General features: G+C 41.2%; 1 protein-coding gene across 2 annotated transcripts in view; it reads right to left on the bottom strand.

Moving 5' to 3' along the window:
• Positions 1-909: 909 nt before the first annotated feature.
• Positions 910-18,232, bottom strand: part of rgs3a (regulator of G protein signaling 3a) — a 96,446-nt gene continuing 79,123 nt past the window's right edge. For both annotated transcript variants that reach the window (XM_083903176.1, XM_083903177.1), the window contains exons 12-16: positions 15,444-15,514; positions 5,126-5,227; positions 4,024-4,085; positions 2,997-3,163; positions 910-2,905 (exon numbers count right to left, since the gene is read on the bottom strand). In XM_083903176.1, coding sequence (XP_083759302.1) covers positions 2,705-2,905; positions 2,997-3,163; positions 4,024-4,085; positions 5,126-5,227; positions 15,444-15,514 — 603 coding nt within the window. In that variant the 3' untranslated portion in view covers positions 910-2,704. The remainder of the gene's footprint in view (positions 2,906-2,996; positions 3,164-4,023; positions 4,086-5,125; positions 5,228-15,443; positions 15,515-18,232) is intronic.

Genomic DNA, 18,232 nt, shown 5'->3' with positions numbered 1-18,232 from the left:
GAGGGTTACAGGGGGCGCTGGTGCCAATCCCAGCTGACATACACTACCGTTCAAAAGTTTGGAGTCACCTATACATTTTTCTTGTGTTTTCCATTAAAAGTCACACTTTTATTCATCAAAAGAGTTGCAAAATGAATTGAAAATATAGTCAAGACATAGACAAAATAGAAATAATGATTTTGCCCTTCGAAGAATCAAAAATAAGGACATTTCTAAGTGACCCCAAACTTTTGAACGGCAGTGTGGGGTGAAACGGTGGATTACAACCTGGACAGGTCACCAGCCGATCACAGGGCCAACATAGAGACACTCTCACATTCACACCTACGGTCAATTCAGAGCATCCCAATTTGCCTAATCCCCAAATCTGCATGTTTTTAGACTATGGGAGAAAACTGGAAAAAACCTAGGGGGAAAAAAACCCACACACAGGTGAGAACATGTAGCAGCAAGTCCCGGGGTTGTGTGTGTGTGTGTGTCTGTAAGAAAAAGATAGAGCAGACAAGGTAGAAGTCTTGTGTTCCCATTGATGCCAATCAAAGCTGTTGCTGATAAAAATGAATAAACTCATTCCCACTGGTGTTAAAACCATTAAAATAGAGGATTTAACTGTTTTTTAATGACATGGGAATGAGGTAGTCAGTAGATATGCCTGTAATTAAACTACAGATGTACATTTAAAAGTGAAAAAAAGAAACAAACTCAAAATACTGTACATTATTATCATTGTTGTGAGAAGAAATCCAGAGACAACACGTGTTACTTCATCAGTTGGTTGGTTTATTTCTCATTAGCAATGACACCAAATGTACTCTATTGTTCTCACTTGTTAACATAGGAGATGCATTTTGCATTGTAAACAGTGAAAATGATAAAAATGCATTTCAGAAAAACTCCTTACAAGCAGTGTATGACCAGGGGGGAAAGAACAGATTGTACCTGCTCTCGCTCACCTCTATGTTTTATTTGACTTTTTATTTTTTAAAACAATACATGTCATCTTATAGTTTTGAGTCTCTCATATTTACATAGATACACAGCTGGGCCCCCGCGTTCATCGCCAGCAGAGACCTCAGATCAGTATTTTTGTTTTTTTTTTGTTTTATTTTTTTTAAATGTGTTATCACATAGTTTTCTTAAAGAATTATATTTACAACCAACGACATGCCCCAGCTGCCCGCTGCTGAGGAGGGTTAACACACAATTGGAATCACTTGCTTAAAATTCATTTTTACCTACTTATGGTTCTTGAAAGTTAACCTTAAACCTCTAAGTATTGATTTATTTTTTCCTTAACAAATAAAGTTAATACAGAGCATAAGCTGTTCATCTTTTCCGCCCCTGCCGACGACTCGTAAAAATTGGAAATAAATGAAAAATAATAATAAAATAAAATAAAAAATAAAAATATTGCACTTAAAGTTCAGGACAGCATTGGACCTGTTTTGGTGGTTAAGAGGAAAGTGAGAGTGTTTAGCTGAGTGCTTTGGAGGAGGAGGAGGAGGTGAGGGTATCTGTTGAAGTATCCAGCAAGTTCATCTAAATAAATAGGCAAAGCCTTTGTACAACACAGAGCGACCTCTCGTGTATTGCTCTGGAGAACTACGGAGTGCAGGTGCATGGGAAACTTTTACATTGTAGAAAAAACACACACACAGTAACAGCTGAGAAGATAAAACCAGAAGTGGAGACTTTGTCATAGCAATGTCCTGAGAAAACGTCCTCGTTAGTCCAGAATGAGCTACGACGTGGAATCTTTTTCTTTTTCCCCTTCTCGAGATTTTCAGTCCTTGTTGTAAACAGTCTTTGGAGACATGGATCAAGTCGTCGTCGTCTTTGTTTTTCCCCACCTCCATCTCTGGCTTTGAATGTCTTTTTAATGTGCACGTGACACACACACACACACACACACACACACACACACGTCTGTGTTTCTTCACAGCTCCGTCTGCTTCATGTCCTCTGCTGAACGCTCACAGTATCTGAAGACGACGAGGTGTTTATAGAAGCTTTGAGAGGGTGTAGAGTTTGAACAGAGATGACTGAGGATGCTCTTTTTGTTTTTCTTCTCTCCATCACAGCAGAGTTTGGAGGAAAATGCAGAAAAGACTTGTGTGTCGTCGTACCAACAGCTTTAGAAGTGGCTTCACATAGGACATGGCAGCAGGAAAAGGAGGGGGGGGGGGGGTTTAAGTGGAAGTTTTCAAAAGAAAATAAAGGAAAACATTTTTGACATAACAGTACCTGACTGTCTGTGTGTCTGCTCTTGTTTTGATTAACCCCTCCCTTTCTCCAGTACAGCTCGTCAAAAAACAACAAAACTAAGAGACGCGGAAATTTTACAAAAAAAAGCAACAGAAATGGACACGAGCGTCCACAGCTCCTGCTCCAAGCCTTCTGTCATTTTTATGGTCACAAGCATTCATCCATTCGTCAGTCCATCCACTCATCTCATCCACCTGGTTAAGTGTGTAAACTACATTCCTTTGCAGTGCCATAGCTTTAGCCACGTCGTGTCACACCATAGACAACAAAAAAACAAACAATAAAATAACAGTGGACGACGCATACAAAAAAGACAAAAACAAAATAGAAATGTATTAAAAAGGCAAACTAAGACCCCTCACACCCACGTTATGTGTTTTCAAGTCTGCCCCGTATCTCCTCTCTTTCTTTCTCGTCCTTCTTTCCTCTTCCTCGTCTCTTATGACGAGGATGACGTCGAAGTGGAGCTGGGCTTTTTTTGGTTGATTAAGTCCAAGTAGAGTTCTGAGCGGAGGAATCGGGGATATGAGTCCTTCTCCATCAGGCCGTATATCCGCCTCTGTGCGAGGTCGAAGCAGGAGCGTGTCACATTCTGCAGGTTGTCCTTGGTGTGGTCTCTGGTGTACGAATCCAGATTGACCTGCGTGAGAGGCAAATGGAACACGTGAGACAAACTCCAGGTTGTTTTGAAGCCATTTTCCCCCCGCTAAGTTGCATTCACGCTCACTCACCTCTTTACAAGACTGGATAGCGATGTATTCTGCAAAGACCTTCTTGGCTTTTGAGGCCATCTTGGACTGCGACTTGATCTTCTTATATTCCTCGCATGCTAGCCAGAATTCCAGATTCTCCTCGCTGAACTCCGTGCGCAGGAAAGCTCTGAACGCTGCCAAACCATCTGAGACAGAAAGCAGAAAAGGAGGAGAATAAACAAGATGAGCGTTGACTCGAGTGTCATGGCAACCTCACAGCTAAAGCTCTCTCCTTGGGAGTTTGAGTGACGAAAATAGCTCCGTGACGGCCTTTTTGAGTCATGTGGTTGGAATAAAGTGAGACAGAAAAAAACCATGAACACCACAGTTCCTATTCAAGTGCTTCACGCAGATCATTTGTCATTATTCAGCAACAAATCTACCCCTGAATGAACAAAGGTGCGACTGTTTCAGTGGAAAAGAAGGGAAAACAGACACATTCTGGAAGTTGTGACGCTTTTAGTTTCGGTCCAAGTTAATGATTTGAGGAAGAAGGCATGCAGCACAGAGAAAGGCAGGAAGCCCACGTCTGCCCACTGCTCCTTGTCTACACCTTTCCGTTCCCATGAATCACTCGCTGTATGATGATAAAGCCATGCCAATGGAAGCGGTCATCTCTTACCTCACTCTGGTAAGCAGGAGTGAGGTAAGAGGTGGAGAGAGAGAGAGAGAGAGACGATTGGAGAATAGAGAGGTCAGGAGAAGCCAGATGAGGAGCAGATGGAGCGCTGGCTCCTTATCAGCTATGACAGAGTGGGACTCAACAGTGGAAGATGGATTGTGGACAAAAATAGCAGCACATTTGCAAGTTTTTTTTTTCCCCCCTGTTGTTATTCTATGCAGCACATGAACTCCACATAGATCAGTATGTGCATACAATATCTGATGATCGACCTTCACAACCACAACAAACATGCAGCACGTGTTTGCATCAAATGATTTCACAGTTTCAGAAGAAGACAACAATGTAAGTGAAGAAGTTAAAGAGGAAAACAAGCAAACTTACATTTGTGAGCCAGCAGCTTGTCCAGTGAGTCCCCCCACTTCAGCGCTTCCTCTGGGGTGGGCCTGCAGATGAAAGCAGAGCGATTCTTTAACAAGCCCATCTCAGCCAGGTTTCTCATAGTATGACCCATCCGCAGAGCTTTGTCTATGCTGGGGTAGGTGAGTGGAAACGTGGAGGCGGGTAAATTTCCTCTCCACTGATTCCTCCTCCTTCTTCTCTAGTCTGTGTGCACTGCTGCTGTTCTTCCCTCACTATGGTTTCAGACTCGTGTTCTTGTTGTGCGAGCCATGAGTCTGTCTGCTACACTGTGCTGGTGGGGGTAGGACTTTATATTCCCTCTGAAGGCAGCTTTGTAGGCAGGAAGGGAGGGGCGTGAGCTGGGCCAATGGGGATGTGTTGTTGGGCTGAGACCTCCTCCCTCCCCCCCACATCAGAGTCTGTCTGCCCCCTGCTGCCTCTCATTCTTACCCTGGCCTGATAAAAAAAAGCATGGCTCCATACAATGGTCATCTTACACTCACTGCAATACACATGTGAGACTTGATGTGACACAGCCAGCCAGAGGGGCTGTAAAATGCTTATTTACCTGTTTCTGCTTCAGTGTAATGTGTATCAGAGACTGGGTCAGTGTTTTTTTGGGTCTTTCTAGCCTTTTATTTAAGGTTAAATAAACAACACACTCAATTAAAAACAAATATGCGTTAGTAAAATAATCAGAAATGTTATGCTCTCCCCACAGTTTATGTTGAGAATTGGGTCAATGTCAAAAGTGAACCCACATAGTAAAAGTTTGGTAAACACTGATGTATACATGCCTGCATTTTTGCCGCCCTCATTACCGCGCTGTAACCTTTCCTTATTACAGCACTATTACATTGTTGTTACCAAGCTATTTCAATTAAAACAATTCTTCCGTCCTCCTTTACGTACACGTCTTCCACTTCATTTCCATCACTAACTAAGTCAGACACTATGATATAGGCACACTCCCATCTTTCCGACTGCCTACACGTCTGTCCTCGCCGCACCAGGTTGTGTCGAGACCCGTAAAGCAGTGTCACACCCACCCACGAGCACACGCCGTCAGGAAGTGGCCACTTACTTGACTGACTTCATAGTCTTGTCTAGCTTGCTGGCTGGGTTGCTTCCTGGGGATTCATTCCTCCTCCGCAGGAAAGCCAGTCGATTCTTCATGTCTTTGGCCCTGGGTGAAAGAAAGAAAGAGGAGAGAAGAGAAAGAAAAGGGGGAGTGGGAAAGAGGAGGAAGAGTGAGAGAGGGTTTAGTGATTAGAGGTGAGGAGGGTAATGGGGTGGGAGGTGTAATGCAGAATGAGGGATGACAAGAGAGAGAGAAGGGGAAATAAGTATTGTCCAAAGTCCACAACTGAAGCAATCCAAGGCTCTTCAGCACTGTAAATCCAATCCATATGAAATCAAACTGCACAAATGCCAGAAAAGATAGAAAGGAATTCTGTGTTGTGTACATTTTAGTCTTCAGCCCGAGAAACGCTGCTGCGGAGAAACAGAAAAAGGGTGATATCACGCTCCCCTTTTTTGTCCACGCTTTGTGTGTCAATGTCTCTGCTGTCAATCTAAAAAAACCCCGCTAACAATCTTTCCTGTAGATGTGTCCCTGGCAGGTTCCTCGGCGGGGACTGAGTGAATGTGGCAGAGAAGGAGGAGAGAGAGGGACTCAGTGCACACTCCTCTGTTTCATCACGCCATTCACCATGTGCCTAGAGGGGATGCTGAGAGGGAGCTGACCCAGGGCCGAGGCAACAGGGCAGAGTGACCTCCTCCTCGCTCCTCTGCCGCACCGCTCCCGACATTCAAAAATGATCCTGACCGCTCACCTCACCTGCTTCACCTTTCTAACACCATCACACACACACACACACACAAAACCTCAGAACCCCCCCCAAGTGAGCGCAAACAGCGCATTCCCATAATCCCATGGTGCCTGTCCTGGCTTTTCTTGACCTGGAGCACGTGCCGTCTTCACTGGGACGTGACCTCGCTCAACACCCATTTCCTGAGTTTCCTTTTCGCTTTTGATTTCCACTGTGGATTGACTGGCCTGCTAATAATCCAATGCAGTGGTTGATAACCATAGCCCCCCCCCCCCTTCAGCAGAGCCTGCACACCCAAGATTTAAAAAAAAAAAAAAATCCCTGAGGCCTCCAGTTATAGACACCTTCTAACACGATCATGAAGAGGAGACACAACCGCAGAGCTGTGACTGTGCTTAAATGTTGGACATGAAAACATGATGATGAAAGCAGACCCACATCAACGTGAACGTTTCAAAGAGACCTCACCCCCGCAGCCCCCCCGCCTCACCCCTGCACCTGTGCCAACTCACGTCCACTTCACTGCTGCTTTCATGCCAGTCACAGGTGTTAGAGGGGGAAACTCCCAAGATGAAACCAGTAAGTGCATGAAGGAAAGAGTGAGAGAGGTGGTGTGTAAATGTGATGTGGTCGCTCAAAAACACACACACACACAGTGGCTGCCCAACTAAACAGAAAATCCCGGTGAGTAAATGTGTGTTTTTCCAAAGGCCAAATAAAAGGAAAGGTAGAAACTTGTCCGTACACATGATACAACACGACAGCATGAGCTGTTGTTGGAAACAGGAGCTGAATAATCGCTCCTTCACGACGTGGATGAGTGTGACTTTGTTGGTGGTTTGATTTGGGCGTGTTTGAGTTAGGGGAAGTGAGCTGGTGCTTTTCTGCAGGGGATTTGGTAGATTTAGGGAGTGATGACTATCCCTTACTACACTGACAAGGGAAAATGATATAGCCAAATGAATTAGATTCATTCAAGTAAGACAATTTCATCATATACACAACCGTACAAAAGTTTGGAGTCAGAGTTTTTGTTTTCCATTAAAACTCACTCTTTTATTTATCAAAAGAGTAATGAGTAAAGAGCAAAATGAATAGAAAATATAGTGTTTTCATCTGTGCTAACATAATTTCAAGGGTTTTCAAGGGTTTTCTAATCATCCAATAGCCTTCTAATGTATAGAGTGTATTTATGATTAATGTAATGATGTATTCATTGAAAAAAGCGCTTTTCCTTCAAAAATATGGACATTTCTAAGTGACCCCAAACTTTTGAACGGTGTATAAATCGTTTCAGATCAAATAAAGTACTTTTACTTTCAAATTTGGTGAAATATCATTGATTGAATATCTTTATTGTGATATCATGGTGGAATATTGTGTTATTTTAAGCTCATATTGCCCACCTGTTGCTTTTCCCCCACATGTTTGTCTCCAAACTTGCTGACTTAATATGAGGGTTACAAATTGACCAACTTTTTTCATTGTAGTTCCCTAAAAAACATGTATACGTTGAGAAAACTGTCAAAAAAAGCCAAAATATGGAAAACAACAAAGAACTCCTTCCAAAAACCACTTAAAAGTAGAAAACACTGACACAGTGTCAAAGGAACACTTCATCACTTCATCTGACAGAGACATACGTCACACATTGACTGAAGCTGGAACAGTTTTTGGAACACGATCATTTCATGCAAGAATCCCTGAGAATAGCTCACACAGCCGCGATCGCGGGCGACATTATCGCCCACATAAAACACAATTTTGCTCTTAAATAAACTCGTAACATCAGAGCAGGATTTATTAGATTCTTTCATTTCTAGGTCGCGCTCAATTCGAGGCAATTAAAGTCGTGAACTGTGCTAAAGGAGCGCGTCTGTCTCGCCCATGCATGTGGGGAAGGAAAATAACATGGGAAATATTTCTTGGGCCTAACAAAAGCACACTTTATTTTTTATTTATTCTGGGTTTTTTTTACACAAGCTGAGCCCATGTGGGCATGATGTCATAACAACAGACACTTAAAAGAGGGGAAAAAAACAATGTTTCTATCCTGCCACCATGTGGGAGTCAGTGGACACTGCAAACACCAACAGTAGAAGTAAACATTGCTGTAGAAAATCTAATACTACATCTGTGCTGTATGTGTGGTGATACGCGAGTGGTTTTCTTACTTAATTGTGACTTAAATTCAACTTAATGCAGATGAAACTGTGGGTAAATGAATTCTCCACTCCATCAACAATGCCTGTGATCACCAGGCTGCCTAACTTCAGCTAATCACCTAAACAAAAGGGGGGGCGGGGAAGCTTATTAGCATGACAAGGGAAAACTATCTAAACCCTTAACTCCAACTTTACACTGAAGTAAAAAATGTGAGTGACACACGGCTGGCACGAAGATGAAAACACTCTTCACTACAAAGGCCTTTCATTTCATCATCATAACATTTTTAAAAAGCACACACACACATATATATTCTATATAGACAGCAGATGGAAAATAGTCTCATGCGTGTGCTTATTTTTAGATGACGAGCACCACTTTACAACGATACCACACCGTTACTGTTCTTTGCACCTCTGCTCTTTATGTGCTAATGGTTCCTCTCACAGTTTCACTTTGACAACCTCTCTCTATTTAAAGTTTCACTGTGACGCTCCGGCTGCTAAAAGCTCCCCAGCACTAATGTCATTAACAAAAGCATCACACTTCTCTTGATCTATCACACATACAGTACAATGAGGCAACTATTCTTGAACATAATCTGTGAGGAGACTGCTCTGCAGAGACTTCTCAAACACGCAGAACTATATACAGCATGTTCATGTGTCTGGAAAAGGAAGGAGTGAAAGGTCTTTAGCGCTGCAATTAACTGCAGGTTTCTTTTCTCATTATTCCCTCATTGCTTGGCTCATATTTGACGCATTTATACCACGCTGCCGGATATTCCTGGTGTTCAAGGAAAGTAGGCCGCACTCTCAGGGAAAGGCTCTGGGAGCACATGGGGGGGTGGGGGGGGGGTGCTGCAGACAGACACACACCGCAGATGACAATGTAACACACATAAGCATCTCTATTGACAAAATGATGTCCTTTTTTTTCATAAAAGTTGTTGTGAATTAAATTAACTTGAGGGACATGGAGCATAACAAAAAGGGTAACACTTTATAACAAGTAGTTAAGCATTAATAAATATTGAATTCATCATTTATAACACATCAATACTCATTAGTATATACTTTATAAACACAGTCCCTTGTAAGTCGATCAAAGAGCTGATTTGTTGGAGGTGGATGCTGATTGGCTGCTAGAGTACAGCAGCTGTTTGGACACTGTTCCTAAGCTGATGGTATGAGTAAAACTTTTATAGCTGTGTTTATAAACTACATACTAATGAGTATTAATATGTTATAAATGATGAATTCAATATTTGTTAATGCTTAGCTAATGCTAATAGTGTGGACGTGTTATAAAGTGTTACCAATTAGTGGTTTTAAATAACGTGGAAGCAAACCACTGAATGCAGCTTTCAAGTAAAGCAGGCCTATGAATGCAAGTCACAGTCTTTCTAACAGGATGCAATGATGAGTCTTTTCTCTATTTGATACACGAGGCATTGTATCAAACAGAATCTGTGAAATCCGGGGTTTGGCATAAAGGACTGTGGAGGAATTGAAATACAGATGGTGAGAGCAGAGACGATGAAGCATGTTTTCATTCCCTGCTGCCACTTTCTAATTAGAGGAGGCTGTTTGCCAGTGAGGTCAACACAGAACACAAGGCACAAATAACACTGTGTGTGAGTGTGTGTCTGTGAGTGTAGAGGGCCCAGCGTCGTGCCAGTGCGTCTGCAAGACTTAAAAATAGCATTAACACTATTAAGGCTATGGGAACAAATTGTGAGTGTTTCTGTTTTCACGGACGAAAACTTTCCAGAGATGCACTGGCTCCACGAAACACAACATAAATGAGGAAAAGAAAGACCGTCATATTCCTAGAAGACAAAAGAAAAAGGGAATTGTCCTAAATTTTGTCCATAAATATAACGCCATCAGATTCAAAGAGCTCACACTCACCTTCCTCACTACTAAAACCCACATGGGCAATCCTATTCCTGAAATCCAGGCTATGTATAATAAGATAAAGGGGCAGCCTCAAGTTAGAAATGAACACTTCCTCGTCTAAAATAGTTGAAGCACTTCAGCCTCATGGGGGATTCTTTTTTTTCCCTCACTGTGACGATCAAATGAGATCCATGTAGAGGTCAGATACCAGCATCTGCGCCTGAGGGACCTTAAAAAGCCTCAGCCCACGCTTTCCCTCCCCCTCCTCTCTGATGTTTCTAATCCCCGGTTATGGAAATCAAAGCACAGATAAGCACAGATCGCCTTTTGCTCTTACCTTTCCAGGTACTTCTCTGAGAAATCAACCACAGTGTGAAACATGGGTGCCAGCAGCCAGTGTTGCACGTTCACGTGTGGAGAGTTGACAGCATGGACACAAGCCTGTGTCAAAAGTCCCAGAACTGGAGGCCCGAAGGTTTGTTTAACAGTCGCATTCCTCTAAACCCTGAGAGGCTCTGGTGGAGCATTTTTATAGTACAGGGGGGTCTGAGGAAGGCGGACCCTGCACTCACCCAATCACCTCGCAGATTCATTCCACTGAGGCCCAAATTGTTTTTAATGCTAATGGCTGAGTTGATTATACAGTATATTCAACAGTTTTATTATATCCAATCCAACATTATTTATAAAGCACTTGAAAATCAACAACAGCTGTACATCAGAGATAAATAAAACTATAAAAAAGATAAAAAATCTTAGTCTCACACTGGGTTGAAAGGCAGAGTGTGAGGATGAAGCAGCTCAGTTGATGACAGTAATGATCTGCTATCTGTGTTAACTGAAGAGCAGTGAATTAAAATACTTGTTTATTGTTATAAAATGAATAAAAGTTTAGTTCTGGCAACCATGTCTGGTAACACTTTAGATTAAGAAACACATATTCACCATTAACTAGGTGCTTACTAACATATATAAGTAGCATACTAGCTCTTTATTAGTAATCATTAAGTAAGTATTAAAACCTTATTCAACATAACCTTATACTAACTCTATTACAACATGAATTAAGATTTTTCTTACAGTAAGTGTTAATATGTGCTTAATTTTTACTAATAAAGGGCTAGTATGCTACTTATATGCATGTTAGTAAGCACCTAGTTAATGGTGAATATGTGTTCCCTAATCCCTAAAGTGTTACTATTAAAATACTACCTTGATTATTGTTATAAAATGAATAAAAGTTTAGTTCTGGCTGTCTTTTAAAAGTATGTCTCTGTTTTGGTGAAAATTGCTCTGATATCTAGTCACAGCAAACAAATGGTGAACATGCATTTTTGGACCTTTCTGTGGCGTTGGCCAAGTGTTATCTTAACAACGTAAAGTGCAAAGTTTCCACTAAAACAAGTTCGTCACACTATTTTTTGCAGAGCGCCATCACCTTATCCAAGTCTATGTCTTTGATTTCAGTGAGAGAAATCATCTGGACTTCTGTTTCGCTCTTGCAAATATTTACACAAAGGCAATCCATTGATCAGTGTTACTGTGTTCTTAAAATAGTGACTGTGTTCCCATCTCTTTAACTGTCAACGAGTTGTCAGTTAAAGAAGTACAAGAAACCACTGTTTCTTGTACTTGTGCTGTTGACCTCTTTGGCCAGGTCAGCCTTGTAAATGAGATCTTGGATCTTTTACCTGGTAAATAAAGGTTGTTGTTACTCATTTCCTTTTATTTACCAGGTAAAAGACCCTTTGAGATCGAGATCTAAATTACAAGGCGGACCTGGCCAAGAGGTCACGTCTTAATAAATATCACAAACAAGAGCTTTAGATGCTCCTTGGAAAGGAAACCAACATGTATTGATTATTGTTTACTTTTAAAACGCATCTTAATACTAATTTTAACTCTTTGGTTTAATTGTATGACCTGTTTATTTGTGTTGTTTTTATTTTTTCTACATTATTTTTATTTGTTTTATTTATTTATCTCTGGTGTACAGCACTTTGTTCCAGCTGTTTTTAAAGTGCTTTATAAATAAAGTTGGATTGGATTGGTCTGGGAACTGCTGCTTCAGGAAGTATCAGTGTATTTGTAAGATACACTGAAACACCGAAAAAAGCCCTGACCGTCTATTTATCTATCTGAAATCTGACATTTCTGCACTTATTACTCTGTGTCTGGTTTGGTTAATTACTTTATTGCCACTTGAGAGAAAAAAAAAACGAGTGGAGCCAGTACTTGGGGAAAAAGAACACCTGGACAGGATAAAAACAAAAGGTGGTAATGGAGGGGGGAGAGGCCAAGATAATGTGCACAATCCCAGGAAAAACAGCTGTGCGGAGAAACAAGACACATGCCGCAAAATGTGCAAAGAGATGGGAAGAGATAAAGACGTGGAAGAGAGAAAAAGAATGCTTAGGAAGGAAGGAAGGACCTCGCTGTCGGCTGTATGTTGCCTGAATGAGGAGGAAACAATGGATTAACTGTGCTGAGGCAAAAGTGCTTTGTGTGAGAACAGCGGTGGAAAGAAAACATCTAATGTGATTCCACATGTATTTCATTTTCCTTACACTGCGGTTATTATTGATGTTGTCTGTGGAGTTTTGTTCAATTATATTCTCATGTTAATTCCTTTTTAATTAAATCAATGTGACAGTTATGATGAAAGAAAGAGGGCCTTTATGTTCGCACAATCACTCATTTGCAGATAGTGAGACGAGAACAAAGAGGCGCGAGACAAAAAAACATAAAAGAAATTAGCATTTCCATGCCCAAACGAATGTGTGTCTACCCAAAAAACTATTTCACATTCAGTCTATTCTAAAGGCTGTTATGTAAGAAGAGAAAACACATTTTCTGTTGATTATTTTAAATGTGAGAGCTGAGTCTACACTTTATGTTGTTTATATTCTCCTCTCAAATAATCTGCTGCTCTTGGGAGCCTGTGCTCCAAAAACCACACGATCAAAGGTCAGTTACCTTTGCTTTAACTATAAATAGCCACATGCCACAGATAAAGATCTCGTTGGTACTTTGGTGATCAGTCTCTGACATCTGGAGGAAATCATTTCATTTCCTTTATGCTCCGCTGTATAGCAGAGAGATTTCAATCTACTGCAGCGACATATTGCATTTGTGTTCCTCTAAGACAGAGAAACACATACAGTGTTGAGTTAATAACATGGAGTACATGTATATGTACTGCAGGGAATAATGAAACCTGGCTAAATATATACACATAAATATATACATATATATGTTTATTAGTGTGTACTACATGATGAAAAAGCTTGAGATGGAAACGACAGACGTGCGGTGGCGATGATTTAATGGAAAAATGCAAAAAAACAAGTGCTGAGTTTCCACCGAGCTGAGAGGTAAGTGAGTTTTAAATTGACTAATGATGACAGAGGAGGGTCGCATCAATGACAGGACTTCATTTTATCTATTTTATCTACGCGAGACAAAAGCTTTTCTTCCATACAGCTGTCATCACTGCGACAGCTACGCAGCGCAGATGCGCAACTCATTCAAGGTAACTGCTATTGCACTCGAAAGCAACCAATATGATGGACTTATTTCCACCTCTGTGTTGTGTTATTGTTGTGTTGTTTCCAAGGTAACATCCAGGTGTGTGTTTTAGTCATATATGGCAAAAAAAAAACATGGTATTAGTATAGTAAATGTAAAGGAGAGGTAACATTAAACCTGTCCAGGGTGTCGTCCCCTATCTTTTGTCAGCTGCAGATGAAATTCATCCTCCCCGACGTCCTGCACACATTTTCTACTGGAATTATCAAGCTGTTACTTGGTGATTTCTATAGCAATAACACAGTAGTACCATAATATTACTTCCATATTGTTACTGTACTGTAATGTAAAAGTGTTACCCATTAACATGGGTTATTATTAAGGATAATGAACTCAGACAAATAATTAATGAACTCAGGAAACCCTGTTTAATGCAAGAGAAATGAAAAAGTTATTTGTTATTTCTGCCTATTGACAAAAAAACTCTACATTTCGACGACATTAAATCAAAAGAAGGAAACATACACTACCGTTCAAAAGTTTGGGGTCACTGAGAAATGTCCATATTTTTGAAGGAAAAGCACTTTCTTTCAATGAATATAACATTTAATGAATCAGAAATACACTCTATACATTGTTAATGTGGTAAACGACTATTCTAGCTGCAAACGTCTGGTTTTTAATGGAATATGTACATAGGTGTATAGAGGCCCATTTCCAGCAACCATCTCTCCAGTGTTCTAATGGTACATTGTGTTTGCTAGAAGGCTATTGGATGATTAGAAAACCCTTGAAAACCCTTGTGCAATTATGTTACGTAAAAACAGTTTTGCTGGTTCTTTGACGAAAGCAAAGTTTGAAGGGCAAAATTATTTTTTGTGAACAAAAATAATTTTTTCTAATCTTGTCTTGACTATATTTTCTATTCATTTTGCAACTCTTTTGATAAAAGTGTGAGTTTTAATGGAAAACTTGTATCAGTGACGCCACACTTCTGAGCAGTAATGTATGTAACCCCTAAAATCAATCATCTTTGGGGATGGTGTGAAGTCTCTTTTTTTCTAAACTGTTTGCAACAGCTGACAACAAGGCAATATACTGCAGAAAGAAAAAAAAAAGCTGTGGAATCTTAATCACTTAATCTGCTGGTTAACTAAACAACATTAAAACGCAGCTTGAGCTAAAGCATGGCCAGCGTTCAGGCCCCTAAAAAACAGCCACCGCCAGTGCTTTTATTGTCCTCTTGGTGCGATATGTGCATTCATCTTGACGAACAGCAGCGTGAATGAAGATCACTCAACAGCTGATGAATCGCTGAGGCGTCAACACACACACACACACCTTCCATTCTCACGCTGCCGAGAATGTGAGACCCATATGGGGCCACACTCGTCGGCAGCACACACATCATTTGCCACTTAATTAAGTCGATTATGAGCAGTGAAAAATGACGAGCTTTAACTCTTTAACGCCCCACCCTGAGCATGTAAATTTGACTGTGTTAGCATCAGGGGGCAACACAAAAACCTGACAGTTCACACTAACCTAAAGTGAATATGTTGTAACATCTTCCATCCACTGTCAGAATAGGTCACCATGTTAATTGACCCCCTGTGGGGCTGCTGTAATAGAAGTCATTATGTCCAGACCATTAGTTGGGACACAAGTAATGAGACCCAGCCTTTATTTCAAAATAAAGGCTGGGTGTGAAAACAGAGCCCATTTACAGAATACGCTGAATAAAAAAAGCCTAGCGACGACAACACTCTAAACACAGAATTCTGTGTTCATTATCATTCCTCACACACAGCACACATGTTTTCCTTTCCTTAACTGTAAGAACTTTGATGTGTCAGTCCTGGTTAATAACCTTTTTGGCTCTGTTGTCCAGAACTAATGAGAAGACGATGTGAAAAACACACTACATCAAAAAAGAAAGAAAGAAAAAAAAAGAAAGTAAGATTTATGTACTTACAGATTCTTGGACTTCTTCTTCTTTGAGCCGTCGGGGCCGACCTCACAGCTGCAGGGGGATCCGGAGCTCAGCTGAGGGGAGAGGAACGAGAGCACACACTGCATCATCCACCTTCCACAAAGAAAGAGGGCCTTGTAGCCTCATGCAGGAAGCATGGTTAGCTTTAACTGGCTGATAAGCTACTAAGTCCTTGGTGTGTCTGGTTTACACTGGGCTCAAACTACTCCAAAAGCCGGGGATGAGAATGGTTAATCCATGGGAAGAATCCAAAGTAAGAGTCCTTACAAGCCAACCTCCTCTGAGGTGTGTGTGTGTGTCTGTTTCTTGTGGAAATGTGAGTGTTTATGCAGAGAGTGGCAGAGTGTGAAGAGTCTGTGACTGTTGTTTCTGTTGGCTTCCAACTGTGCCCAAGGTTTGAGCCTTAGACCCTGGTTTCACATTACACTTTCTGACAACCCACACTTTTGATTGGCTCAGAGAGGAAGGGAAGTTGCCTCAGGATTGAGAAAGGGTCAGTCTTCACTAATCTGGTGGCCTGAAGTGGGCCCATTGTATATGTGTGTATGTGTGTGTGGGGGTTGGTGGGTGGGTGTACGAGGCTCTAAATAATGAGCCATTGTATTTACAGGAACCCACAGTTGAACCTGAGCGGGATACTCTGGCCACAGCTGGTAACACATGGTGGAGATTGTTTTATGGGTTTCTCAGTTTGAACCCTGGAGTGATGACATTTTCTGGCCGGCCTTCACTTACTCAAGGGGATGTTTATTTTTTTATGACGGTGATGCATGATACAAAAATGCTCATCCTTTTTTTTAAAGCTCCCATAGAATGGTCCTATCACACATATACGTGAGTTATGGAGGTCTACTTACATACATTAACTTGTTTTTATGGTCAAAAACCTCCTAGTTGCTGCAAACGAGCCCATAGAAATCTCTCCTCACTGAAGCTCTCGTCAGCCGTCTTGTGACTGTCTTGTGATTGGCCAGGTACCTGGAAGTGACGTAATTAGCACATCAGCTATCGGAAGCACAGCTCCCCCCTCTGGAACTGTGGATGCACTGCTACTCATTATCAAAACATTGTTTTAACAATGTTTGAAAATGGCTTGGTCACGACTCCCCACCGCAGTCCCTTTTACGCCTTTGACCCGGAGTCGAACCCAGAGTCAGAAGACACTGTCGGAAGTGAAACACCTCAACAACGAACGTTATTCTTCTGCGGTTCAATGTACGCAACCGTATGTGCCCGGACTGTCAGCTGTTCAGGAGACGGGATCCTTACGTAACGATTCCAGGCTTTTTCAGACTACTTGCAGAGCCCGAGAATACAATAAAACCCAGCGTTCGTTCTCAGCAGTGGCTGAACTGTTTGTTTCCAAACTTTAGGACTTCATAAACGAGGTAATGGCGCAGATACACACCAAAAAACTGCATTAATTGGAACTTTTGGTCTATGGGAGATTTTAAAAAGTGGCTGCAGAGTTTGTTGCTTCCTTCAGTAAGAAAAGGAACAGTAGCATGAATTCAGTTAAAAAATGGATTAGACAGATGAAAATATTGTGTTTTTTTTGGAAAAACATGAAAGCATCTTGCGTTGAATTGGAGGGAATCTGTTCTGATTTGATTTCCTCGATAAAACACTTTCAGACTTTCTCTGCGTGTGTTGCTGAGGACTTCGGGAAGGGCGTGAATTCTTTTTGAATGAGTGGTTTTCGGAGAAACATAAAATGTCACCCGGGCTTGGTCAACGCATCCACTTAACTGACACCCATGATTACAACAACATCAACAGATACGAGTGTGCCAAGAAAACAAGCTGCTGATATAAAAACCTGCACAGAATCATCTGAAGTGTGGGAGTAATTGTTTGTCACAAGCACTACAACCCGCAATGTATGGTCACTTGAAGTAAAAGCATTCTGTTTAGGATGCACTGACAACAAGACAGCGAGTGTTAACCTTCTCTTTTGTACACGCCCAATGATGATATTCAACTTGACAACAGCCAATGAGATAAAACATGAGATATAGGCCTGCTCTCTGTCATGACTGTGAATTGTTTAACAGTAACTGATGACATTGGGCTGTTTTGAATCTTGGCGAGCACTCAGGGTACTTTACAGTTCTGCCGTTCACGTTGTTTATCTGTAGTCTTTAGTTCTGTCACACATCATTCTTACACATTAGGAGCCACATTATACTTCTACGACTGCGTATGTGTTATCCAACTGCGTAACCACCTATGCGTATTAACACCTTATGTAGGAAAAATATGAGTTCATGTTGTAATAGAGGTAGAATAAGGTTACGTAGAATAAGGTGTTAATACGTGCTTAATGATTACTAATAAAAGGCTAGCAGATTTTTAATTTACCTTCCTCTCATGACATTTTGTCAAAGTTGTAGTTAAAACGTTGTCGATTCCCTTCAGGCTTTTTAAGTTGGTAGAACTGAAACCCACTGATGTGGGGGCAAGTACAGCGTGTTAGTGTATTCTTAATAAAATACCATCATGATACCGAAATATATCTGACATGTGGGTGATAGAGAAATAATTAAAATAACCCCCCTCACGTCTCCCTGAGCAGTGGAGCTTCCATCGTCTGCTGATAACACCAACCTCGGGCTGAGATGCAGAGAGTCAGAATGTTTAATGCATGCACCGACACATTCAAGGCTTCTTGAACTGATTTCTACGTTGACTGCGAAAAGGTGAATGAGTTTATGTTAAGTAGCAGGCCGTCTAAAAATAAACTCAAGCTCGGAACAGCAGCAGAAGTATGT

Source organism: Microchirus variegatus (genome assembly GCF_963457635.1).
Source record: "Microchirus variegatus genome assembly, chromosome: 16".
NCBI lineage: Eukaryota > Metazoa > Chordata > Actinopteri > Pleuronectiformes > Soleidae > Microchirus > Microchirus variegatus.
Note: the sequence above shows the minus strand (reverse complement) of the source record. Positions and strands in the feature narration are given on the sequence as shown.